General features: G+C 42.9%; 1 protein-coding gene across 1 annotated transcript in view; it reads right to left on the minus strand.

Moving 5' to 3' along the window:
- FAM120C (family with sequence similarity 120C) overlaps window positions 1–27,998 on the minus strand; it is a gene marked incomplete at its 5' end in the record, with an annotated part of 1,286,378 nt that overhangs the window by 1,051,860 nt on the left and 206,520 nt on the right. Inside the window, one exon of the mRNA XM_044079289.1 lies at window positions 17,877–17,979. Within this exon, the coding sequence (XP_043935224.1) occupies window positions 17,877–17,979 (103 nt within the window). The remainder of the gene's footprint in view (window positions 1–17,876; window positions 17,980–27,998) is intronic.

Genomic DNA, 27,998 nt, shown 5'->3' on the forward strand with positions numbered 1-27,998 from the left:
GTGTGAACCTGTCCACCTGTTATTTTTGTGAATGAAACTCTGGTGTTTATTGTGAATAGATATTTAGTATTTTGATGTTCTTTTATTATCTGTTATTAAATATATTTAAATTTTCCGTTGTGGCTGGTCCTTTACAGAATATTTTAACCTTTGGGAGTACTTAGATTTACTCGGTGACAGTGTGGCCTCTCCTGAAAGTCTTGCTGTTTGGTCAATATTTCCATTTGTATTAAGATTAATTTCCCTCAGTATAACTGGGTACCTTGCAAGAGCCTTACAGTAGCTGGCTTTGGAGTGTTTGGAGGTGTTGCAACCACCTGACAGTTTGGGCAAAAGGGGACATAGCTAGTAGATCTGTGCCAGCCTTTCCCTGGTGTGTGTGTGTGTGTGTGTGTGTGTGTGTGTGTGTGTGTGTGTGTGTGTGTGTGTGTGTGTGTGTGTGTGTGCGCGCGCATGTGTGAAAACCAAATCTCAAAGAGTGTGTGGTTCATCTGCTTGGAGGAGGGACACAAAGCACTGGTTCCACAAAGAGGGTGCTGCAGGAACTAGCTTTGACATTTGGCTGAGGACTTAACCCTATACATGTGCCAGTGTGAAGTCTTACTGGGGTTCTGGAAATAGAGAGAGGATCCAGCTCCTGGATTGACTGTGTTCCCGGTCTGCTCTTAAGTGAAATTGTGCTTGATGCAGAGAGCTGCATCTGGAAATAAAGTACCTACTTTTATTCCAAGTGAATGTCCCTCTCCAATTTCAGTGGTGAGGACACAGACTCCTTGACTACTGGCCCAGAGACGGGATGTCACATTTGGCAAACACAGACTTAATAGTGAAAACAGAAAAGGGGATTAGGGGAATAATTATTATAAAATTACTACTAGCAAACGCACTTTTCTGGAAAATTAAAATACAGTGAAGAAGAAAAAAAAAAACAAACAAACAAATAGTTCAGCTGTATTCCGACAAAAAGGGGCACACTTCTACCAAATAATTATCAAAAACGAAAAAAAATGATCAAGTTACATTAAAAAAAAAAACACTATTTTGAAGCTTCTGAGACACAAAGTCCATTATGTGCTTGACACAATCCTTCGGGGGGGGAAACACTTTTTTTAGGTAACCTTTCATTTCCAATCATGAGGAATGGTCTGCGATTATTTTTTTGCAACCTGACATCCAAATGTGTACTATGAGAAACATGTCCCCTCATGTCTTCAAGGAGAATTCCTTTCAAACAGCCCTATTCCTTCCCTGAAACACAGGAGGGGAGTTCCTGAGTCTCCACCAGGGAAATCACACCTTCCTGGTGTGCTCCCGGGTGTGTGCAAACCTACCCAACTGCTGTGAAAGAGGAATGGGTCACACCCCTTTGCTCCTCCTCCTCCCTGCCTGGTTCCTCCACTGCCACGCTGCTAGCAGGAACACTGACTGTCTGGGTTGCAGTTAGGGCTTCCATCCATCTGCACCACTGAACCAGACACACATCCAGAATTTTAAGCCTCTGGTGATATTTTAATTCTAATGGGAGATCACAAGAAATATGAATTTTGCTTATTCTTAGGATAAAAATCTAGTTTCTTCTTACAGTTATCCAAACTGAGTTCAAATCATGACAATTAAAAAGGTTTACACAAACTAACTTTGGGGAACTGATAAGATGAAGTAGCTCTAAAGGTTTGATGAGCAAATTTAATAAGAATGTGGACCCCAGTTTTAAGTTATTCACAACAGTACCAGCAAAAATGCTTGCAGCAAAGACTTCAGGAATTCTTTAGGCAATCAATTTTCTCTTGATATGGCTTCTTAGTTAGTGACCTTATTTTAAATATGCTTGAGATCCTCTGAAGTATTTTTCATTAACAAGTCCAATCTGATAAGCTGGGGATCCCTTTCTTTAGAACAGATTTAAATTTGGATGATACTCCAAAGTTAATAAGTCCTGAAGAAGTGAAACTGCATGTCTGACAGCCTGGACAGTAACGGCTTTATCAGTTTTCATGTTTAAGTCACAAAAGATGCTTATTTAATCCTTTGGGCTTCAAAGATTTTTCTGATGCAACAGCTAAGGATATGGGTTTGGAAAGCTGAGACTACATCAGTTCTAGCACTTTTAGCTGCATCTGAGGTAGCTGTATGTGAATAAAAATGCAACAGGTGCTGCAAATTGCTGCCAACTAAGATAAACACAGTACAAACAAATAAATAAGCTGAAGATCAGATTCCTAATAAATTTATTGAAAATGTGTACGAGGTTAGTTTTAACAGCTATCAGATGAAACAATAAGTATGCACAAGTAGTCAATCAAGAGAGGGAAAAAACAGCATTACAAATCAGTCTGACACCATCTTGAAAAGTGCAAAATGGCATCCATAATTATCAGTTCTATGAAGAAGAGGGGGTGACTAATGGCTCCTCTTCTGTATTTGTCTGATGTGCATTCAGGAGCTTCTGGAAAAAACACTGCGAACCACAGTCAGTGCATGGAGGACTACAGGAGCTACAAGGGGAAACTATACAGTGGGGTGATCTCAATTTCTGTGTCTACAGAGACAATGGCCACTGGGACCTGAAAAATCCTTACAACAGCTTGAATGTAAAGAATTCATGCCCCCCCCCATTAACACCATATGACATCAACATACTTCAGTGCAAGACGTGGAAAAGGACAACCTGGCAGTTTCTCTTAACTAGGGCCAAGCAACCATAATGGGCCCAGGTGCAAAGTACAGTTGTGTACAATTACCATAAATGCAGATGTCCAAGTATATTCACTGTTGCAGTAATCACACTAGGGTTATCTACCTGCAGGTAGCCCTCAGTCGGCCTGAATACCAGAGTCTTGGGATTTCTGCGCCGGATGCTGTCGCCTCTTCGATGACGTCAGAACGTCAGGGGTATAAAACATGCAGCAGACGCCATTACATCACTTTTTCTTGCCCCAGACGTCTGGAGCCCCCAAAACAGGAAGCAATTACATGGTGTGGAACACCTCTAATAAAAAGTAAATACCATAACCATAAGATATGGCCAAAAAAGAGGATAGGTAGAAAGTCTAGAAAAGTCAGGGGCTGGAGGGAGGGTAGCCAGGACTGCAACAGTGAATACACTCGAACATCTACATTTATGGTAAGTGTACACAACTGTACTATGTTCTTCGTGTTTCACTGTTGCAGTCATCACACTTGGGTTGATTCCCAAAGCTGAGTAAGGGTGGAGGCAGTCAATACGTATTAGGGCTGGCTAGCAGGCCTTGAAAGACCATTGTGTGAAATCCAACTCTGGATTTAGAAGAGTCTGGTAAGTGGTAATGCTTGGTGAAGGTGTGTACAGAACTCCAGGTTGCAGTTTCCAGGATGTCCCTGGTTGGGACTCCCCTGAGAAATCCTGTAGGAGTTGCGGTAGCCCTAGTGGAATGAGTTCTGATCCCCTGTGGGGTAGGTTTTCCATGGTGTTTGTAGCAGAAACGGATGCAGAGTGCTATCCATTTGGAATGATTTGCTTTGAAATGGCCTTGCCCTCTGTCCCTGTAGCAAAGCTGACTAGCAGCTGGTCAGATTTTCTGAAAGGCTTAGTCCTGTAAAGGTAGAACTTGAGCTGTCTGTGCATGTCCAAGGAGTGCAGGATCCTCTCCCCTTTATTATGAGGATTAGGGAAAAAGGTTGGTTAATGGATGGACTGGTTTAAAGCCAAAGTGGATACCACCTTGGGCAAGTCCTGATGGAGACCCTGTCAGCCTGGAAAATAAGGAAGGATTCCACAGCCATTAGTACCTATAGCTCAGAAACTCTTCTTGCTGAAGTGATGGCTGGAAGTAAGGCTGTTTTCCAAGAGAGGAATTTTAACTCTGTTGTAGCAGCAGGTTCAAAAGGGGGAAGCGTGAGCTTCTCTAGTACAAAGTTAAGGTCACAGGTAGGGGTGGGAGCTCTCCTCGGGGGTCTTAAATTGTTAGCTCCTCTCAGGAACTGTTGGATTAGAGGGTGAGAAGAGAGAGGTGGCTCCGTATTGTAATGAGCTGAGATGGCCGAGGCATGAAACTTAACTGATGAGAAGGAAGGGCCTTTGTGTCACAGCTCTGCTAGGTAACCTAGAATCTGAGGTAAGGAGGGCACGGCATTGTCCTTTCCTAGAGACTGGCTCTAATAACAGTATCTTTTCCACTTTTCTAAATAGGATTTCCTAGTACTAGGTCTTCTGGCCACAAAGATGATGTCCAGCACCTGTTTGCTGAGGGTTGCTGGTAGTGTGTTCAGGGAATAAGCCAGGCTGCAAGGTTCAGTGTTTGCAGCCGAGGATGCAAAATCTGTCCCTCCTGCTGGGACAGCAGGGGGGGTCTGTTGAAGGTGCCAGGGTGGCACTGCTGTCAGACTGAGTAGGAGTGGGTACCAGTGCTGGCATGGCCAGTCTGGTGCAGTAAGGATTGTCATTGGTCTGCCCTGCCTAATCTTGAACAGTACTTTTGAGCGGAGGGGCAGAGGAGGAAAGGCATAAATTGAGAAGTCTTCCCATGTAAAGGATAGGGCATCCAATCGCCATGCTTGCCTGTGGAGATTTGTGGTGCAAAATTTGCTCAATTGATGGTTTTGGTGGGGAGGCAAAGAGGTCTAGCTCTGGTGTTCCCCACCTATTGATTAGAAGTTTGAATGAGTTGGGTTCCAGTTTCCACTTGTGTGGGTCCAGTAGATTTCTGCTTAAGTCGTCTACCAGTGAATTTTGTTTGCCTGGCAGGGATTGATCTTGCAGGTGCACTTGGTTACTCAAAGCTGTGTTCCACAGGGCCATGGCTAACCTGCAGAGTGGATAGGAATGAGTTCCCCTCTGCTTGTTTATGTACATATAACTGTGGTGTTGTTTGTCTTTATTAAGAGGTGTCCTGGAAGGATAAGGTATTTGAAGGCTGTCACAGCATTCTGTACAGCTAACATTTCTTTTTGACTGATATGCAGGTGAATTTGTCCTGAGCTCCATTTGCCTTGAATGCATTTGTCTGGCCATGTGAGCCCTCCATGCATAGTCTGATGCGCCTGTTGTCAGGGTTTGGGCGACGAGGGGTTGAGAGAAAGGAAGTCCCTTGTTGTGGTTGCAAGCCTCTGCCCACCAAAGGAACTCTGCCCTTAGACAAGGAATGATAGGAATCAGTGTTTCCAAGTCCTGAGAGTGTTGACACCAGAGACTTTTTAAGTACCATTGAAGTTTCCTCATATGCAGTCTTGCATATGGAATTAGTAGACTGCATGAGGCCATGAACCCTAGGGCTTGCAGTATTTTTCTTTGCAGACAGCTGGGTCTTGGTGGCCATTAGTTTGAAGTAGTTTGTCAAATGAACCTGCTTTTCTGGAGTAAGGAATGCCATCTGGGAAGTTGTGTTCAAGCTTGCTCCCAGGAATATAATCTGTTGGCTGGGCACCAGATGTGATTTCTTTTTTGTTGATGGTGTACCCCAGAGAAGTTAGAAGTCTCTTTACAAATGCCAGGTGCTGAAGTAGCAATTCCTGACTGTCCGCCTGAATCAGGCAATCGTCCAAGTATGGATAAATTTGAATATTTCTCTGCCTGCAGTACGCAATGGCTGGAGCCAGGCACTTAGTGAATACCCTAGGCACAGTAAATAAGTCAAAGGGAAGTGCAGAGAACTGAAAGTGCATACAGCCTGCCCTGAAACGTAGATTTTTCCTGCAAGATTCCCTTATGGGGGTGTGCAGATAAGCTTCTTTTAAGTCTAGGGTGACTAGCCAGGAGTCCTTGGCTAACATGGGAAGCAGCTGTTGTAGTAAGCATTTTAAATTTTGGGACCACCAGGGAGGTGTTGAAAATGGACAGATCCAGGATAGGGCACCATGAGCTCTCTTTTCTGGACACCAGGAACAGTCGAATAGAAACCCTGTCCCCTTTGCTCTACTGGAACAGCTAGAATAGCCCTGATACTGAGAAGAGAAAGTACTTGGTTTTGAGCCTCTGCCCACTGGTTTTGAGGAGGGTTTGGCAATCCTTTTGGGGCTGTCATTGAGAGGAAATAGAATCTGTATCCCTGGGATACAATACTTAGGACCCATAGGTCCTGGGTAATGGACATCCCATTTTTTTTGCATGCAGGGCGTGTTTTCCTCCTAAGGGTGCAAGTACTTGGGCATGGCTGGGAAGGATGACAGACAAGTCATTGTGAACTTTTTCCATAAGGGTGTGGCTTACCACTCCCTGTTTTTGAGGTGGAAGCACTCCATTGCTTAGATCTCTGCATACCCTGAGACTGTAGTCATGGTGGTCTGTTGCCCCTGGGCTTGGACTGAAAAGACCTAAGAGGGACTGGAAAGGACCAGTTTTTAGAAGGCCAATGCCTACTGAATCTAGGTGGCTGTACCTGTAAGAAATCTTTAACAGTTTGCATAGATTTAGCTTTTTCCTCCATTTTTTTAAGAACTTCTTCTGCTACTGTGCCAAACAAATGTTCCTTGTTTAATGGAGCATCTAGTAATAATTTTGATTTGACATGGTCTGGCAAGATTTGTTCCTTCAGCCAAGCATGCCTTCTCAGTACAGACCCAGTGACAGCAGCCCTGCAAGATGCTTGAAAGCCACACTGCAAAGTATGTTTACTAACTTGGTTTGCAGAATGCATTAAATCTTGTGAATTTTTATTCTCTGCACAATCTGGAAGCAACACCATTTTTTGTTTAATTAGTTCCATAATATGTTGCTGGTACTTCAACATGTGAAACTGGAAATTTAAAGCCCTTATGACAAGAGTTGCAGAGGTATATACCTTCTTACCCCATCTGTCTAAAGCTCTAGAATCCCCTGTCCAAAGGGATAGGTTTTTTGGCTGTAGTAGCCTTAATACCTTTAGGTCCCTGGAAAATGGTCTCTGGATCCACAGTGGGATTCTTAAAGAGAAATTTGTATGAGTCAGGTACTCTGTAGTACCTGTCAGGCTTTCTAGGAGCTGGTGGTAAAGTATCAGGAGTAAAACTGGATTCCATGAAAACATCTTCTACAATATCCAGGACAGGGAGTATAGCTAGAGGCCTGTGCTGAGGCAAGTCTAAAAATTCTCTGAGTCTCTTTTTGGACTGTGGGTAGTCCTGGCGTTCCCAGTGGAAATGTTTTCTTAAGCTATGCAAGGTTTCACCAAAAGAAAAGTCCTCTGGAGGGGAGGCAGAGGGAATGGAATCCTCTGCATCTGAATCCTCAGAGGTAGCTAAGGGAATATCCTGGTAATCAGACGGACCACAGCCATCGGACTCATGGTCTGTAGAATCAAAAGGAAAATCAATCCTTTGTCTTAGAGGGGGAAGGCTGGCTTCCTCTAATTAAAGTTATAAGGTCTTCAGCCATTCTAAGCAATTGTTTCTGTGGCATGGGAGCTTGAGCATGTGCTTTAGTCGTCGGTTTTCCAGGCATAGTGCAAACTCTCAGCCTGAGAAACTTCATAGTTTTAGTCAAAAACGAAGATGTTGGTTTGATACGAACATTGGAAGGTCAGAATACACCCTCAGAAACCGGTGCCTGCACAGCAGCTCCGGACCCATCCAAGGTAGAGACATCAGCATGTAATGGTGTCGGCTGCATGTTTTACACCCCTGACATCCTGACACCATGGAAGAGGCTACAGCATCAGATTCAGAAATCCCAAGACTCTGGTATTCAGGCAGACTGAGGGCTACCTGCAGGCAGATAACCCAAGTGTGATGACTGCAACAGTGAAACACGAAGAACATCCCTGAGATGGGAGTTCTCAGCCTTGAGTACTTCAGATCCAAGGGCAGGAGATCTAAGAGTTTGCTCCCTGGGATCACAGTGGTTAGCCACAAGCTCCAACAAACTCAAGACGTACAAGCTGGGGTTGCACCTTTTCCAACCCGCTCACTATCAGTCAACGAACAGCTAGTGCTGGTTCAAGCCAAGGATAAGCTCAATATCTGTAGGACCACTGAGGCTGCATTTTTATAATGAAATTAACTCTTAAGATGGTTATAAAACAACGCTGAGCAAGTAGTGGAAAATTTAAAACTAATAAACAAAAGGCACCACCACCTCCAGGCACAAATAAATCCGGTCCAGGCTGGGATAAAAAAAGTACAGTTTTGTACCTACCATAAATGTAGATGTCCGAGAGGTATGCATCTGCAGTCCTAACAAATGGGTTGTCCTGTCGTCAGGCAGCCCTTCGGTCGGCCGGATTCCAAAGTCTGGGTCTGGCCTCGGCTGATGTCGCACTTCACCCGACGTCATAGCTGCAGTTCTTCGGGTATAAAGGTATCAGCCGACGCCATTTTCCTCAGTGTTTCTTGCCCCAGATGCCAGGTGCCCTCTAGGAAGGCTAAATTTGGATAAATGTAAAAGTTTCCAAATAAGAGAGCAAATAAAAATAAACATGTATATACATATATACAAACAAATACACCATAATAGATTCCCCCAGCTAGCTAGAAGATGGGCAAATACCCTAGGAGTACCACAGAGGGAAGGAGGAGGGTAATCCTGACTGCAGATGCATACCTCTCGGACATCTACATTTATGGTAGGTACAAAACTGTACTATGTCCTTCAAGGATGCATCTGCAGTCCTAACAAATGGGTAGAATACCATAGCCAAACTGGGGGAGGAGGAAAAATAAGATTATGGTGTAGTTAAGATCCCTTGCAAAACAGCAGTGGCAAAACCTGCTCGGGATCTGGAGTATAAGGGTAGATTATAATGCTTGGCAAATGTATGCACGGAGCTCCAAGTAGCAGCCTCTAAAATGTCTTTGGTAGCCACTCCTCGTAAAAAAGCTGTAGTAGTGGCTGTAGCCCTTGTGGAGTGAGGTCTGATATTTTCTGGAGTTGTCTTTCCATGGTAAGAGTAACAAAATCTAATGCAATTTCCTATCCACTTAGAGATTGTCTGTTTTGAAATTGCTTTTCCTTCCATTCCTGTTGCATATGCTACCAGTAGCTGGTCAGTTTTTCTATTGCTCTTGGTCCTGTCCAGGTAGTAGCGCAATTGCCTATGTACATCCAAGGTATGTAATAGTCTTTCTCCCCTGTTCTGTGGGTTGGGGAAGAATGTAGGCAGGTGGATAGCTTGGTTTAAAGATACCCTGGAGACCACCTTTGGCATAAAAGTAGGATTAGTTCTCATGGACACTCTATCTTGATGGAAGATAAGGAAGGGCTGAACTGCCATTAATGCCTGTAGTTCAGAAACCCTTCTTGCTGAAGTGATTGCAAGCAGGAAAGCAGTTTTCCATAAGTACTGTAATTCTGCTGTTGCTGCTGGCTTGAAAGGAGGGAGTGTCAACTCTTCTAGCACAAAGTTCAAGTCCCATGCGGGCAATGGTGGCTTCCTTGGTGGTTTTACATTTTTAATTCCTCTCAGAAACTGCCTGAGTAGAGGATGTGAGAAGACTGGAGGGTCCATGTTGTATTCTGCTGAAATAGCTGATGCATGAATCTTAATGGAAGAATAGGACAGGCCATTGTGGAAAAGCTCTGCCAAGTATTCCAGGATGTTAGCTATGTTTACCAGTGACACATTTTCTCCTTTTGCTGCACTCCAAATGAGATATCTTTTCCATTTCGCTGAATAAGTTTTCCTTGTTGAGGGTCTGCGAGCCTCCAAGATAATGTCTTTAACCCTTTGAGATAAATCTGGGTTATTTTGTCTTATGCAATGTTCCAGGCAGCCAGCTGCAGTGTTTTTAGGTTTGGATGCAGGGTTTTGAAGTTGTTCTGCGTTAACAGTAAGGGAACTAGGGGCAGAGGCCATATTTGTTCCCGAGACATGCTCCTCAGTAATGGGTACCAATGCTGCCTCGGCCAGTCTGGAGCTATCAGGATGATCCTTGGGCGGTCTTCTTTGATCTTCAATAGCACCTTGTGCATCAAAGGAAGAGGTGGGAATGCATATGCTGTCAGGTTTTTCCAACTGAAAGATAGGGAGTCCACCTTCCAAGCAAGTGGGTGGTATGCCCTCGTGCAGAATTTTTTCAATTGGTGGTTGTGTGGGGATGCGAATAAGTCTATTTCTGGTAGTCCCCATTTCCTGTAATGGATTTGAAGATGTCTGGATGCAGCATCCATTCGTGGGCATCCGTGGTAGTTCTGCTTAGGATGTCTGCTAGTATATTTTCTTTTCCTGGTACAAATATTGCTTGTAACTGGATGTTGAAGCTCAGGGCCACATTCCAGAGGTCCATTGCCATCCGGCATAGAGGGTATGAATGTGTGCCTCCCTGTTTGTTGATGTACCACATAACTGTGGTGTTGTCCGTCCTTATCAGCAATTGACCCTGTCGAAGAAATGGTCTGAATGTCTGAATTGCCAGTTTTACTGCCAGCATCTCCTTTTGATTTATGTGTAGGTTCAGCTGGTCTTGAGTCCATAAGCCTTGTATGCACTTGTCCAGCATGTGTGCCCCCCAACCGAGGTCTGAGGCGTCCATTGTGATAGTCTGGCTTGGTTGAGTGCTGTGGAAGGGCAGCCCTTTGTTCGATTGACAGGCCTGAGCCCACCATTGGAATTCTTGCTTCAGGCATGGAATTATTGGAATTTGGGTTTCTAGGCTGTGCTTGTGCTGAGACCATAAATTCCTTAGGTACCATTGTAACTTTCTCATATGTAGTCTGGCATGTGGAATCAATATTATGCAGGATGCCATGTAACCCAGGGCTTGCAGGACTTTCCTTGCTGTTAGCTGGTTCTGCTTTGTTAATGCCATGAAATAGAGAGGAAGGTGCTTCTGTTTTTCTGCTGTGAGGGATGCCATTTGATTTGATGTGTCCAGCTCTGCACCCAAGAAAGTTATCCTTTGGGATGGTATCAGCATTGACTTTTTTATATTGACTGTGTATCCCAGGGCTTGCAGTAGATGAATGACCTTTTCAAATCTTTTGCTAATTTGGTTTTGTTGTCCGCTTGTAACAGGCAGTCGTCCAGGTAAGGGTAAATTTGAATTCCCTGAAGCCTGCAATGAGCAATTACTGATGCCAGGCATTTCGTGAATACTCTGGGCGCAGTAGATAAGCCAAAGGGCAATGCTGAGAATTGATAATGCTCTGATCCTGCAAGAAATCTGAGGTATCTTCTGCAATTTGGTCGTATGGGGACGTGCAGGTATGCCTCCTTGAGATCTAGAGTTACCAGCCAAGACTCCTTGCCCAGCATGGGAAGAAGCTGCTGTAGGGTCAGCATTTTGAATTTTGGAACAATGAGGTATGTGTTTAGAGCGGACAGGTCGAGAATAGGTCTCCATTGGTTTTCTTTTCTTGGCACCAGGAAAAGTCTGGAGTAAAATCCTTGCCCTTGTTCCATAGACGGTACCCTTTCTATAGCTCTCATCCTTAGCAAGTGGTGTATTTGTTCTAGAGCTTTTGTCTTCTGATTTGGAGGTAGGTTTGGCATTCCTCTCTTCCTTGGTAGAGTATGGAAGTGAAACCTGTAACCTTGGTCTATTGTCTGTAAAATTCATTTGTCTCCTGTGATGTGATGCCAGTTTACTGAAAATAAGGCTAGCTTTCCACCTAAGGGTGCTTCTAGTTGTTCCCTGGTAGGCGGTCTCAGAGCCAAGTCACTGTGATTGTCCTGTGGAAGTGGTGGTGGCTGGATCTGTGGCAGTACTTCGCTGGTTGTTAGGCTGCCACTGGCGTCCCCTGTAGGCACCTCTGGATTGACCCCTGCCTCTTGGGCCTATTCCTGCCTCTCTGAGCTCTGGAGGTGTCTGGAAAGGACCAATTCTTGGAAGGCCAGTTCCTACTAAACCTTGGAGGCTGGACCTGTAAGAAATCCTTGACTGTCTGGACAGATTTTGCTTTCTCTTCCACCTTCTTCAGCACCTGCTGTGCAGGGGAGCCAAACAAATTGAGCTTATCCATGGGAGCATCAAGGAGCTTTGATTTAACATGGTCTGGTAAGGACTGCTCTTTTAACCATGCATGTCTTCTGATCACTGTACCAGTCATAGCTGATCTAAAGGAAGCCTCCAGTGCATCATAGCCGCATTTTAAGGAATGGTTACTGACCTGCTGAATGTTATGTACCATTTTCTGAACAGATTTTTTGTCTAATGGTTCAGACGAGGACAGTTTTTTAGTTAACTGATCTAACATAAATTCCTGATACTGAATCATGTGGAATTGACAGTTTAAGGCCCTAGCCGAAAGAGTAGCAGAAGTGTAAACTTTTTTACCCCATCTCTAAGGCCCTAGATTCCCTTTCAGAGGGAGGGGTTTTTGGCAGAGGTAGCTGCTACAGCCTTGGGTCCCTGGGAGATAGTTTCAGGATCTGCAAAAGGAGCCTTATACAAATGATAATGTGTGTCCGGAACCCTGTAGTACCTGTCGGGCTTAGCAGGGGCTGGAGGAAGAGAATCAGGAGCAGTACAAGCATCATTAAATGCATCATCCACAACAGTAAGTACTGGAGGAATGGCTAAAGGCCTATGCTGTGGCAAATGCAAAAAGGTCCTAAGCCTTTTCCTAGAGTCTGAAAAATCCTGGCCCTGCCATTGAAATTATTCCCTCATAGCATGCAAGGTTTCCCCAAAAGAAAATTCCTCAGGCGGAGAGGCAGAAGGAATGGAGTCTTCTGCATCAGAGTCCTCATAAGGAGAATAAGGGCCCTCTGGAGGGTTTGTATTATCTGAATCATCAGAGGAGTAATCTGAAGAAACTGGCTCAGGGGCTCTGCTCTAGGCCTCTTCTCTGGAGGTGGGTGAGAGGCCCTGTCAGGGTGAGGTTGGGATCCCCGGATCAAAGAAATGAGATCCTCTGCTAGACTAAGCATTTGAGAACTAGAACTAGGCCTGTGAGAGGGGGTCTTAGCAGGCACAGTTTTGGTAGATTTTGCTGCTTTAGCCCTGGCAAAAGCCTTAATCGACATGGATGCAGGGGGCCTAGCAGCTCCACGTGCAGGAGTAGATATATCTAAAGGTATAGTATCAGATAAATCCTGTGAACCTGCAAGAGCAGGTGGGATTTCAGTAGCAGATTCAGCCATGCTGGATGATGCCTCGGTAGGAGGCAAGCTTTCGGCCGAAGGAAGAACCGTGGCTCGGTTTCAGCTGAAACCGAGACACTCGCGGTTGACTTAACCGCGGTTACGGCCGAAACCGCGGACCGCGAGTGTCGGTCCTTTTCCTTGCGCTTTTTAGTTAATTGCGAAGTCGGAGTTTCCGACGGCATATTGTAAGCAAAAGCGGAGCCGAAAAACTCCTCGGCAAATTCCGACCGACGTCTAAGCGTCCGTCGGTTGAAAGAAGCACAGGCTAGACAAGCTGCTACGTCGTGGTCTGGGCCTAAACAAGGTAGGCAGTAAGAGTGGAAATCTTTATGAGGTATTTGTTTCCCACAAGTTAAACAGTTATTCACTTTTTCTGACATCGGCTGAGGCAAGAAAGAGTCCCCAACGGGGTACTTAGCTTTTTAGAAGTCTTCGGTAGTAGTAATCTCTGGTTCTGACCGACCGGCACTTGCGAACAGCTTCTGCTTCGGGCGCCACGTGGCAAGAAAGACTGAGGAAAATGGCGTGGGCTGATACCTTTATACCCGAAGAACTGCAGCTATGACGTCGGGTGAAGTGCGACATCAGCCGAGGCCAGACCCAGACTTTGGAATCCGGCCGACCGAAGGGCTGCCTGACGACAGGACAACCCATTTGTTAGGACTGCAGATGCATCCTTGAAGGACATCGTTTTATTCTCCACAAGTGAGACCAAACGAGTGTTCACACGCACGCCACCACAAAACAATAACGCTTAGCATACAAACGTTTTCGTCTTGAACTTCATCAGTTTAACATCCATTTTAAAAAATGCACTGTCTTATAAACTAGTCACACTTTCAAAGTATCCAATCGTGAATCATTCCCTTTTAAAAAAATTAGTGTTTAAAGATAAAGGTGCTAATTAAACAATATTGGTAAATACATTTGTAATGAAAGGACTGTACAAGTCAAACCTTTAAAAACACATTTAAAATGAATAGAATAAGATAAGCTTATTTAATCAGCACCTTTATCTTTAAACACTAATTTTTTTAAAAGGGAATGATTCACGATTGGATACTTTGAAAGTGTGACTAGTATATAAGACGGTGCATTTTTTAAAATGGATGTTAAACTGATGAAGTTCAAGACGAAAACGTTTGTATGCTAAGCGTTATTGTTTTATGGTGGCGTGCGTGTGAACACTCGTTTAGTCTCACTTGTGGAGAATAAAACGTTTTTTATCCCAGCCTGGACCGGATTTATTTGTGCCTGGAGGTGGTGGTGTCTTAAGATGGTTATGCTATGGCCTAACCCCTAGCTTTCAGTTCTTGTGGAAGTGCTCTGTCTTGCAAACTGCTTTTACTTCGGGCACCGCACGGCAAGAAAGACTGAAGAAAATGGTGTCGGCTGCATCTTTTATACCCCTGGCGCACTGACGTCAGGGAGAAGGCGACAGCAACCGACGCTGGACCTAGACTTTGGAATTCAGGCCGACTGCGGGTAGCCTGCCAGCAGAATAACCCAATTGTAATGACTGCAACAGTGAAACACGATGAACATCTTTTATCTAAAGTGAAACAGGATGGAAATCTAAACTGTGCAGAAGGCAGAAAAGAGATAACAGCCTTAGGGATTAGGTATACTTATAAACTCAGCATGATGTCAGAGTGTGCCATTGCAAGACATCCTCAAAAGTGCAATATCTTCTTACAAACAATGCAGAGTTTTATCAGTGATTATTAACCAGTCGAATGATTGCCTGTTTCTCAATCTATTTTCTTCTCCTAATTAAAACTTCAATGACTATTAAGCCTCCTGTAAAACTGCTGCTCATTTGGTTTACTGAATCTCTTACTGAACTCATCAAAGGTGTCCCCATTAAAGGGAGATTCAAGGAGAAAAAAAATGTTGAGTGACTTCATAAAGGGCCACAAAACATGTAAGTAGAACCTGGGGAAATTTCTACTTCTACAATAAAGCTTGCTTTATCATCTTCAAGTCCTGTAATGCAATATATTTTCAACTTCAACTTTATTAATATGATTATAGGAAAACTGCACCAAAAATTAAAAAAAATATATGTTTTTTGGTATACCTGTAACTTTCTTGCACTACTAATGTCTCTGTATCACAGTAAGTGGTAAGTATTTGTAATGTATTACTGTCAAAAATGTTTTATAATCAAATAACTAGTGAGTTGAATATAGCCCAGGATGAAATTGAAGTCTGGCACACTATCTCAAAAAACAGTGAAACACAAAATGTAATCAAACTAGTTAAGCACTTTCATCCTTTTAACACAGGACTATATTCAACTCATTAGTTAATTGTTTTGGAGCGAGTTGGTTCCCGGTTTGTTTTTGATTCTCAAAAACAGTCTCACGATTTTGCTTTACAGTCAAATCTTTTGCCTTCCTGATGTATTTTTAGATGGACAGAGAGAAAATCCTATGATGAGAGGATCATTCACTGTGGTTTTCTCTGCCATCCTCTAACAACAGTACTGTAACCTACTTTTGTCTCAGCATCAATCTGTATTTTTCATTACTTTGCTTTCTTTGAATTTTATTAGTGGGCACTTCTTTCTCACACTTAAGGAATGTTTGAATGACCAGCTTAAAAATGTAGCGGAGTTAACTGTTTTTACAAAGTGACAACTGTAGTTCAGTGTTCAAGTGTGAGAACTCTAACCCATGTGATTAAATAAGGGTTTTTGGGCTGAGATGTTTTTGGCTGAATTCAACATTTTAATACTGTAGCTACAATCAGAGTCTTTACTGGTAATCTCCCCCCTCAATCTTGCTGGCTTGTCTCAACCAAACACTATATACAACACAGAAATGCAGTAACAAAACACCATGAAAACAAGCACTCTTTCAGTTAAAAAGTGTAGAAAAATTACAAAATCAAATGCTGACAGAAAACCAGGAGAGTAAGATGAAAATAGTTTCTCTCTTTGGGACACTTGGGAAAGACAACTAAATTGTGATAAGAAAAAAAAGATACACTAATGCCTGAATGGAGCTTTTTTATTCATCTGTATCTGAAAAATAAGCTTGATAGCTTTGCTTTTGTTCAAACATCTAACTGAAATGCCAGTTTACACTATGCTGCGGTAGTGTTGTCGCCTCACAGTTAGACATTGCCCGTTCGATTCTCAGAGCGTCTTCTGTGTGGCAACATGCGTGAATGGGCATTCCTTCGTTGAAGATTGTGCGTTAGGCCCGGCAAGCCAGCACGTCAAAATCTACTGCCAATCATTAGCAGACCGGAGTTCCGCTGTGGCGACCCCTAACCGGGAAAAGCCGAAAGAAACAAACATCTGAGGTGTGGTGCTGGCAAGTTGGGACTTGCAAGGCACATTTAAAATGTCAATGTTTAAGTGCAATTATTTTCTTAATGGCTCTGTAGTTGGAATAAGTGAACTAACCTAATTACTCTGCCACTCCTAGCCTTCATGATGCAACAAATGATGGTGTAAACATAGGAAAGAAAGACAACAGAAATAAGTTCACATATAAAACACATGGAATGACTTCATACTTTTTCTGTATGTGGTGTGTTTAGCGTTGAATTACAGGGAAGGAAGGAAAATTACTTTTTTGTTAAGAAAAACTTAACATTTGGGAAGAGTTCTCCTTTAAATATAAGCACAGTGCAAAAACCGAGTGAAGCACTGGAAATGAAACAGTCAAATACAGGGCACGAAAAATTATCTAAACAAATGCAGAAAATCAGAGCACAAACATATAAAAGGTAAATAAAGACGAACTATTAAAATAAAATGTAAACATTAAAAATAAAAAGCAGAACAAGCTCCTTGCAACATAAATAATCACATACAAGATAGAAACCAAAACTGCTAGTCAAAAAGTAATGACAATTCAAAACAAATGTCCAGCAGGTCTCAACAAATGAAAAACTGATGCACAGGTCCACAGATTTATGGCCCTCTGTTCAACATAATTCCAGAGGTTATTATTATAAATCCCCAAGGACGTCCATAGTGGTGCAGTGGTTAGCAATGCTGCCTCACAGCAAGAGGTTCTCTGGTTCGATCCTCGGCTGGGGTGCCTTCTGTGCGGAGTCTGCATGTCTTCCCTGTGGTCGTGTGGGTTCCCTCCAGGTGCTCCGGTTTCCGCCCACATCCCAAAGACATGCTGTAGGTGGATTGGACACTCTAAATTGGCGCTAGGTGTGAATGCATGCATGTGTGTGCCTTCTGTGGAAGGTTGGGCACTGGGCTGGCAACTCGACACCATAAAACTCCACTGCCAATCATGAGAGGACAGGTGATCCGCTGTGGCGACCCCTAACCGGGAAAAGCCGAAAGAAATAGAATTATTATAAATCCCCAAATCCACAGAAGTGAAAATTAGTGGCAACAAAAGTAGTAGCAACATATGCTTACCCAAATATAGAAATCAAAAGCCATGCACCAAATGAGAACGATGTTATATCTGTTATGATAATGAAATGCTAACCAACTCTGCTAGCATGCAGGGATGAAGCCCTAACTACGGAGTGGGCAACCAGAGCAACCAGCAGCTCACACATCCAGTGGAGCTGGTGTGGAAGAGAACAGGAATGACGAGGTTTAGCCTGCTTGCTCATTCTTAGGGGGAGGGGGTGCACATACTCTGTTTTGTATTTTCTCTCTAGTAGCAACACTGTATTAAAAATATTACTTTCAAATGAATATGAACACAAGTGCTTACTCAAGGAATCTTTTCAGAAAATTAGTAGTAATCAAACAAATACACACATATAAATATACTTTTAAAACAAAGATTCTCAGAATAAGGAATGTACAATGCTCTTGATTATCTTCAGACTCTCAAACAATTTCACAGAAACAGTGTCATCACATTTCCATTTTTATGTTTCCTAAAGGTACAAGTCAAAATTACTGCTTACAGAAAAATGGTGTTGGACCCATAGGAAGTGGGCGTGGCTTGATTGCAGCAGAGTAATACTCAACAGCTTTCTTGAAACGATCTATTTTATCTTCTGTTCTAGACTATAAATTAAAGAAAAATGATAAGACAGCTAAGTTTATCAGCTACTATTATGATAGATCTAACCACAAACAGATTCCTGATTAAGTACTTGGAGCAATGTGAAGTGCCAAAACATCATGTGGAGGAGGAAAAGAGAAACATATCCACTTACTACGACAGTGCCCAATGATGGCTACAGGGCTACTGCTACTGGTCTCTTCAAAGGAACACAGAATGGAATAGTATAAAGATGAGGAGAGGTGACTGGAATTATTGAACTGGATGGACATGGGTCATGAAGATATACGGCCAGATTCCAAAAGAGGTGCTCTCAGTGTAAGTCTGCCTTGATTCCAAAAGACTTGCTCTCAGTGTAAGTGACTTACTTTGGTGTAAGGCCCATCTATAAAACAGACCAAACTCAAAAACACTTGCTGTCAGCCTGCTCTCAGTGTAAACAGTCATTTACACTGTGAGCCAGTCTTTTGGCATTGGGGTCATACTGTTACAGTACACAGCTTTTGTAGCTTACATGATTCCAGACAATCCTCTAACACTGTCAGTGTCCTCAGCCTCAACCTCTTGGGTGTCATCAAAACAGAATACTGTGAAGAAAGACAGCACCTGAAAGCAAACCTAATTATTTTTTTAAAGCATCTTAAATCACAATTTACACAATAACTTTGGTGCACATACATTAATAGAAATGTAAACAAAACAAAAACAGTGTAATTTTCATTAGTTTCATGCAGTATACATGCATCTTTTCTTTCTAACAATCATTCACTCCAACATTACATGACTTGCTCATTCCTGCCTTCCCTTCACTCCTCATCCTGAACATTATTGTGTGTGCATTGTTCCCACAAATTCCATTTATTTCAACGTAATTTGCTTCTTCCCTTCTGTAAAGATCCCATGTCCGGTTCTTCTATCACCATTACAATATTCAATACTTTAATTACAGTTAAGTTTGCAGTTTAATTTTAATATTCTAGTAATTGCTTTTTTGGAAGCCAATAGCATCAAACGTAGGACTGCTTTACTATGTCTAAATAATTCAGACCCTGTGTGCAACCTCTTGGACTTCCAAGATAGCTGTACTCTGACCAACAGCTTAAATTGAGCTCTCACAGTGTGACAACAGAAATTTAGAGATAAACGCCAGTAATATTGTATGCCTGACTAAAATCCAGTTACTGGTTAATAAGTACACTGCCTGGATGCCTGCAAAGAAGAAATTAAGAGTGCCTGAAAGAAAATCAGCTAGAAAGAAAGGTGACAAGAAAAAAATGACTTGGAAGAATCATGTGGCTGTTCAGCAAAAAGCAGTTCAAGTTTCAGCTTTGGTGCAAGACATGACTGCAAGTAACCTAGAGGGGAAAAAAGTCAAATGTGCTTAGAGCTAATTAAAATAAATGAAACCCTGAAGGAGTATATCAACTCAAATAATAAAAGGCTGGAAAAATGGAAGCAGCTTTAAACAGATATTCAGACGAGTTGATAAAAATGCAAAAATCAGAGTTCGAAATAAAGAAAAGGTTGGCTGAGTATGAGTCTTTTCAAGAAGAGATGTTTCAAAAAATGGCAGAATTGGAGAACAGAACACGTAGGAAAAATTTGAGATTTCCTGCTCTACCAGACAGACTAGAAGGAATAGACTATACTAATTTTACTAAGGCACAAATAAGCAACTGAACTGGTATTTCATAAAAAGAACTGTTAATTGAAAGAGCAGTGTGTATGCTCCAAATCTGGCCATGAGAAAGGAGCCAAGAACTTTCTTAGTAAAGACGCAAACCTACCAGGAGAAAGAGTTAAATAGGTTCATAGATTAGTACTAGACTAACTGCCCTTGTGGGCCATTTCAAGATTAGCCAATTACCCCATGTGAGAATCAAACCCTGCACCTTGTGTCTGTAAGGTAAGCACCTTAACCATTATGCCAACCTCCCACCCTATAGATTCATAGGTAGGTACTCGGCTTGCTGCCCTTGTAGAACATTTTAAGCCTAGCCAATTTCCTTTATAAGTTCATAGGATGATACTAAGCTATTGGCCCAGAGGCCCTTATAAGCCTAACCAGGCACTTCACCAACGTTCCCTCAAAGTCAGCACCTGTTTCCCCTGTCTAACAATCTGAGAAAACTGTGGCAAAAGGGCAGAGTATTAAAAGGTGGTGACAGCAGAGTGTCTGTGGAAAATAATTTTTTTTACTGTACACCAAGCAGAAGCAAAACAAATTTATTTCAGTAATCAGGAAATGTCGAGAGGCAAGTGTGAGATTCAAGCTGCTGTATCCAGCTGTCTTTGGAATATTTTTTTTCTGGATGATCAAATTAATTTTTTGATGCAGAACAGGCTCAGGAAGAAATGCAGAGGTTTGTCCAACAAAAAAACTGAGCCATCAAGCAGAAACTTCTCATTCTTCTGATAAGGCACACGGAGAGACTTTACCAGTGAAACCTTTCCCATTGTTCCACAGGAAACCGCTTGAGAGAGAGACAGAAAAGTAGAGGAGTTTACCAGAAGCATCAGGAGTACCAAGGAATTGAATCAGAATCTGGAGCTGGAAAATTTTGATGAACAGGAAGAAGACAAGCAACATGGAAAATAGTGAATAAATGTGAGACTGCAAAGCATCAATCGCATTTGTGAAATACAGCTGTATAAGAATAACTGGAAAGAGTGGACTTTTGTTGGCTTTGTTAAACTTGTTTTGAACTGAAATGCATTTCAATCACTTCATGTCACTAATATTTACAAGGACTCTGAGGGGAGGGGAAGTAAGTAAAAATTTCTTTTAACAGTATTTCACAAAATAAGTTGCATATTATACAGGAAATTATTTTTAGTTGTTCTTGTATGTTATAAAGTAAACAGATCACTTTTTTCTTTCTCTTCTCACATTTTCTTCATTTTTGATATTAAGAAATGTCAGGATTACAGTGCAAAAAAAAGAGAAGAAAAGCTAGACAAAAGCATGTTTAAGTTAACAGGCTGTAATCCTGGATTGTTGAGGTGGAGATGAGGTGTAAAAGTTCAAAGATGATAATATATTTAGAGCTGATATGTTTTCTCTTACTTTTGCATACGTGAACGTCTGGATTATGACCACTGGGTTAATCTAATAAATTTTAAGTGGAAATAAGTAAACATGAGAAAACTGAATAGAATGAAAAGGTTTTCTTTAGAAACAGATGTTTTAGCTCGACTTTTACGCTGCAACAGAGGAATACATTTTTCTTTTTTCTCTTACTTTTCTATGGCAACAAGCTAATAACACGGCAATAAAAGATAGAAAAATAAGTTATGTACTCACCATAACATTCCATCTGAGTAGTTGTTCTTAATTTCTCTTCAAACTGTGGGTTCCTGAATCTGTATCGGATCCGACTTGGCCACATATCCAGCATCTGATCCAAGCTCAAAGCTCCTCCCCTTACCCATAATTCCCCTGTCTCCTTCCTCCCTTCAGATCGAGTTTGCTGTCTAATCCAGTACCATCACCCGACCCAACAGAGACTTATCCATACAAGAAAGTAACACAAGGATAAGAGGCACCTTACGGTGACCACCTCCATAATACTTAGGAAGTAACCACTGTTCACACAAGGCCGGAGGAAGGAGGGAGGGATGGCTGAAGACAAATGAAAAACAACTACTCAGATGGAACATTATGGTGAGTACATAACTTCTTTATCTGAAGTAGTTTCCTTCATTTGGTCTTCAACCTGTGGGATAGAGTGCCCAGCTACCAGACATCTGGGAGGCCCTCATGGAAGAATATTCTGGACCATGGCAGAGTCAAAGGATAACCTGTTCCTGTATACCAAGTCCAATTTATAATGTGAGATGAAGGTATGGGATGAGGACCAAGTGGCCGCAGAACAAATATCATCTAATGAAACTCTGGACCAGAAAGCTGCTGACGTGGCCATAGACCTGGTGGAATCTGCTTTCACCTGACTTGGTGGGGAAATCCTCCTGGCTGAATATGCCCGAATGATACACTGAGAAATCCAATGGGCAATGGTAACTTTAGAGATTGGTTTCTCTACAAAGAGTTTGGAGTAAGAAATAAAGAGTTGGTCAGATTTATGAAAGGATTTTGTCCTGTGCAAGTAAAAACGTAACTGTTTGTGCACGTCTAGTAAATGCAATTTGTATTCTCCCTTGTTTTGAAAATTTGGAAAGAAGACCAGGAGGTTGATTACCTGATTACTGTTGGCCTCTGCAGCTACTTAAGGTAGAAAAGATGGATTAGTATGCAAAGACACCCTGTCCTTGTGAAAAATCATATAAGTGGCTTTGATCAATAGAGCTTAAAGTTCCGAAACTCTCCTGGCAGAAGTAATGGCAACCAGAAAGGCAGTCTTCCAGAATAGAAACTGCATATCTACTGAAGCTGCAGGCTCAAAAGGAGGAGAAACTAAGGCTTGAAGTACTAGGGTAAGATCCCACGGTAGCGTAGGGTCTTTTATCGGGGGTCGAAGAAGAAAGTTACCTTTGAGGAAGGCCTTACAAAGCTTTGATGATGATAAGGAAGCCATATTATCCCCTACTTTATAATTAGAAATTGTTGCAAGTTGAACTTTGACTGTAGAAAAATTGGCACATTGATGAAAAACTCCCAATAAAAATTCCAACACAGCAGAAACTGGAGCCGTGAAAGGATGTAATGCATGCTGAGAGGCCCATATAGAGAAACGTTTCCATTTACTGGAGTACACTTTTCTGGTGGAAGACTTCTGAGCCGACACTAGAATGCTTTTGATGGAAGAAGATAATCCAGGAGTCCTGACTATCATGGGAACTAGAGCAACCAAGCAGTGGGCTTTAGACTGTCCAGGTCTGGATGGGGAATCCCCGAGGGATGAGAAATGAGATCTGGAACTGGATCTAATGTCCATGGTATGAGACCTCAGAGAGGGGAAACCAGACTTGGCGAGGCCAGAATGGGGCAATGAGGATAACTAAGCTCCCCAGCCTGCAACCTTTCTGAAGAAATTTTGATATTAAAGGAAGAGGAGGATAAGCATACAGAAGACAGGGGGGGCCAAGCATGAATCACAGTGTCTCTGGGGGCTTCCCCCTGAGGGGGATTCAGAGCGAAGAACTCAATGCATTTCAAGTTGGAAGGAGAGGCGAATAGACTGCAGCAAGGCTGACCCAACTTGTGAAAGATCTGTTCTACTACTGAAGGATTCAGAGACCACTTGTAAGGCATGAGAATAGATCTGCTGAACCTGTCCGCTAGAATGTTGGACCTCCACGGAATGTGCATTGTCACCAGAAAACAGCCAGTGCAGATTGCCCATTCCCATACTCTCATGGTCTCGTGACATAGGGGATAAGATCTGGTTCCCCCTTGTTTGTTGATGTACCAGACCACCGACATATTGTCCATCTAGATAGCAATCGTTCCTGAAGGAAGATGGGCATGGAGACCCTGCAATGTTAAGAGCACTGCTCTCATCCCCAGGACGGTGATATGCAAATTGGTCTTGTATGGGGACCACGTGCCTTGAACTGTCCTCCCCGCACAGTGCCCCATCCCACCCCAGCTGGGAGGTGGCTGTAGTCACTGTGGCTGTGTAAAAAGGTGGGAGACAGGGCCGTTCCCCAAACCAGGTCCGAGGAAAGAATCCACCACCGAAGACAGTCCATGCACATTCAAGAGATTCAGACAGGGTGAGTCAGCAGAAGATCTAACAGGGACCACTGTACTGCAAGTGTCCATTGAAGGATCCACATGTGAAGACGGGCCAAAAGCAAAAGATTGATCGTGGCCGCCCTGGACCCCAATACCCTTAATATTACTTCTGCTGTCGGGGATGGAGTTAGAGTGGAAAGCATATGTACCTTCAGACTGTGTATTCTGTCTGTCATAAGAAACAATCTAGTTTGAATTGTGTCTAATCGTGCCCCAGTAAAGTCTAATGTTTGGACAGGGGTCAGAGAAGATTTGTTGAGATTGATAGTAATGCCTAACCTCTGAGCTAGAAGAAAGTAATCTCTCGCTCGACAAAGTTGATGGCTGGAAGGGGCAGCGAGGAGCCAATCGTCCAGGTAGGTAGGGAAATACCCGAATGCCCTGGAGTCTCAGGTGAGCCGCTACTATTGACATCACTTTGGAAAATGCCCTGGGGGCTGTGGTGAGACCAAAGGTGAGCTTTCTGAACTGATAATGACTGGTTCCTACCCGAAAGTGGAGAAACCTCCGAAAGCGTCTGTCCATCTTGATATGACAGTACGCATCCTGGAGGTCGACCGAGCACATCCAATTGTCCTCCTGCAGGAAGGGCAGGATAGACTGAAGGGTGACCATCCGGAATTTAATCTTGGCCACTGACAGGTTCAAGGTGGACAGATCCAGAAATGGCCTTAGGTCCCCCATCTTCTTTGGCACTAAAAAGAACCTGGAATAAATGCCCAATCCGGAGTGGTCTTGGGGGACATTTTGGATGACCCGTTTTTCTAGCAGCTTTGCAATTTCTAGCACTGCATCCTTCCTGTGTGTGGGTGGAACGTCTGGGAGGTGTTTTGGCGGTGGTGGTGGCTCGAGGAATGTGACTGAATAACCTCTGGATATAATTTGCAACACCCAACAATATTTTGTGATGGACTCCTAACTCTGTTAGGTGTAGCGATAGATGGCCCCCGACTGCCTCCAGAGACGAGCAGTCGGGCAACCCTTCAGGGCTGCTTCACGGGTCTGTCCAAGAAAGGTTCTCGAGACCCATAATTTCTCCGACCACCTCTGTCTATAGGGCGACATCTATCATACCCCCCTCTGCCCCTGGGGGAAGGTGAGTCCTGAGTGTCTCGGGGAAAAGTCTGAGATTTCCAGAACCACATCTTCTTGGTCCCTTGCTGATTCCTATAAAAGGATCGTTGAGGGGCGGACAAACGGATCCCAAAGGCAGACAGTCTTCCCGTCCTTCTCACTCTGAACTAAAGTTTCACACACTGAATTTCCAAACAGGAAGAAACCGTCATACGAGGCACTGGTGAATGACATCTCAAAAGGTTCAGAAAACTGACAGAGCTGCAGCCAGGCATGTCACCTGATGGCAATGCCTGTTCCAGCTGCTCTAGCGGTTCCCGCGGTAGCATGGGAGAGGAGACGCATAGAAGTACTCGCAACTGACTTAAGAGTGGCCATATGAGCGGAAACCTTCTTCTAGTCCGCTGCTGACATGGACTCAGGGGTCGACTCAGTGATCTCCTTCACTAGGTCATGCTGCAGCTGAATCACATGTGCCATGTAATTCAGCACGTGTACAGAAGAAGTCACTGAAGCATACACCCGCTTTCCAAAATGGTCCTTCACCACTGACTCTCAGTCCGGAGGATGAACCGTAGAGCTCTCCTGAGTGAGCTCTTTCCCAGTGGCAGCTGCCACTACCATAGCATCAACCATTGTCCCCTTTTTCCAGGGTGACCTATCTGAAGGAGGGCTCAAAACTTTATCTGGGTGTTTGGGGATGGGCTCCACAGTGTCTGGTTCCTGCCACAGCAGATATTATCAGCTCCACTAAAGGATATGTGGGAGGGGACACCCAGGAAGTACAGGGTCCTGCACCAAATGCCTCGAGGAATACCAATTCATCCGAGGTAGGTTTCTTGGCAGACCACCCCCCTCGCTTGTGGAGGAGTTCCATGATGTCTTTGAAGCAGACATCCTCGGGGGGTGACGAGGGGGAACCATCCCCTTCCTCCAAATCAGTGTCTTCAGCGAGAGACTCTGGTGGGGAGTCTAAGTGCCTCCTTTTGCACATACGTTTGCGAGGGATCTCCTCAGTGGGGATCTCTGGGGAAGACTCGCCAAAGTCTTGCTACTCCCAAGCGGAAGTTTCCTGAGACAAAGTGATGGCAGGATGGCCGGAACCATACCAGAAGCAGAGGGAGTCAGGCCGGAATTAGAGGACGAGATGGTCAAGCGTCTCATGGAAATCGAGAGAACCCGCTCCACCACATCAAAAGCCGAAGGGAAATGGACCTCCTGAGAAAGGACCATAGGAGCAGTCACCCTCTGACCCAATGGGGGAGTCCGTGCTGAGCCTCCAGGCACTGAGATACTGAGAGGAAGGTTGCGCTCCAACACATTCGGAGCCAACACCAACCCCTCAGATCTGACGCTGAGGCTACATCTCAGACAGCTTGTCAGATCCGAGCCAGTTGGATCCAACCTGCTTCAAGGTCAAAGCCGGCATCGAAATACAAGGTTGAAACAGAAGAGCTACAAGTTGCAAGGACTAAGTCCACACAGCAGTAATAATAATCAAAAATCCACTAAAATCCACAAAATAGTAAGAAAGTTGTGTTTTTCATCCTACTAGTTGCTAGAACTTCTTCAGATAAAATACAACACCATTTTGCAGTCTTTAAAACACGTTTAACATTCATCATGTGTTCTCACTGAACCAATTACAACTACCTTCCCTACTCACAGGTTAAGTTGACCCTTTTGTACCCTTTCCTTTCTTATGTAACATCCAATATAATTCAAACAAAATGTTCATTAAAAGCATACAAGTCATATTGTAAAAGTATTATTTTATAAAAAATATATGTAGAAACATAAATTATCTACTCAAACTTTTTAACTTTAAAACAGATAAAACGGAACATATTTCATTCAACCCTGGATATTGGCATACATTTGTGCATAACTGCCAAAGGAGTTTGAGTCCCTCTAAAATAAGGGAGTATGGCCCACCCCTATTATCCACTATAACTTGGTCAATGACCTATGTTCTGTATGTTCAAGAGTGTGCCTAGTTAGTGCATTTTCTTCTTTTCCCCTGCTTATGCTGTAAAGATGTTCATACACTCTCTTTTAGTTTTTGGTCAGTTTTGCTTATATAAAATGCTCAAACCACGCACGCAAGGAAAAGAAGAGAGGGTTTTTTTTTTCGACTGACGGAAACGCGGGGGGGGTTAGAAAGTAGAGAAGAAAGAGAGAGAGAGAGAGACAGAAAAGAGAAGATTTAATCCCAAAAAACACAGAGTCAGATCCGATTTGGATCCGGGAACCCACAGGTTGAAGACCAAATAAAGACAACTACTTCAGACCACCGGTTTCTTAAAGGCTAAAAGTGAATGATTTCTGAAAGTATGCAAGTCGTTTACACATCTGGGGGAAGGGAAAATAAAAAAAAGAACAAGAGAATACTTAAGTAGAATCACAAGCAATAACATGCATCTTGGCATGGATAAACTTAATTTAAAATTCACTAAGGCCTGTCTTAGCAGCTGTCTATTTGGCACAAATGTTCCCATTAAAAGGGTTAAACTTTTTGTTTGAAAATGTACAATGTTATGTGTGTTTACATTAAGTTGCTGGTTGTGGGGGTGTTTTGGGGTTGCATTTGATTTTTTGCTTGAGGGTTTTTATTAAAAAAAAAAAAAAAAAAAACAGTCTTGTAAAATGTGACAGATTCCAATGTCGATAAAAAAAAAATGTTTAAAGGGTTAACCTGCCAAACATTAATGGGTGTATCACAAACGCTGGAATTATACATTTAAAAAAGCTGTCATACATAACAGATGGGAATAATCACTTCTTACCATAATAGCGACACTTTCCATATTATCTTGGAATGTGAATGTTCTCACAGGTACAGATAATAAAGAATTCTTAGATATATTAAGAAATGCAGTGCAGTAAGAGGCTACTCGCAAGGGGTGAGGATTACAGTCATGTGTATTTATATTCCACATAAACTGCTATTCTGGAACTTAAAAAAAGTTTGGGAGAAATAATCAGTTTTCAGCTGGGAATATTACTTTTAGGTGGGGACTGGAATTTGATTTGCAGCAATACGGATGTATTGGGGGCTATAACAGAGTAGGATTCTGAAGACATTTATGAAAATATTTGGTATGAAAGATGTGAATTCAGTAGCAGGAACTTGATAAAAATTATATTTTATAGGAATATGCCCATTTAATTGAGAACTTTAATACACATCCAATAAGTATTTCAGATCATGTGCCAATAAAGCACAGAGATAAAAATACAGGGTAATGA

The sequence above is a fragment of the Protopterus annectens genome, chromosome 8.part0, assembly GCF_019279795.1.
Source record: "Protopterus annectens isolate FY-2018-M chromosome 8.part0, PAN1.0, whole genome shotgun sequence".
In the NCBI taxonomy this organism is placed as follows: Eukaryota; Metazoa; Chordata; order Ceratodontiformes; family Protopteridae; genus Protopterus; species Protopterus annectens.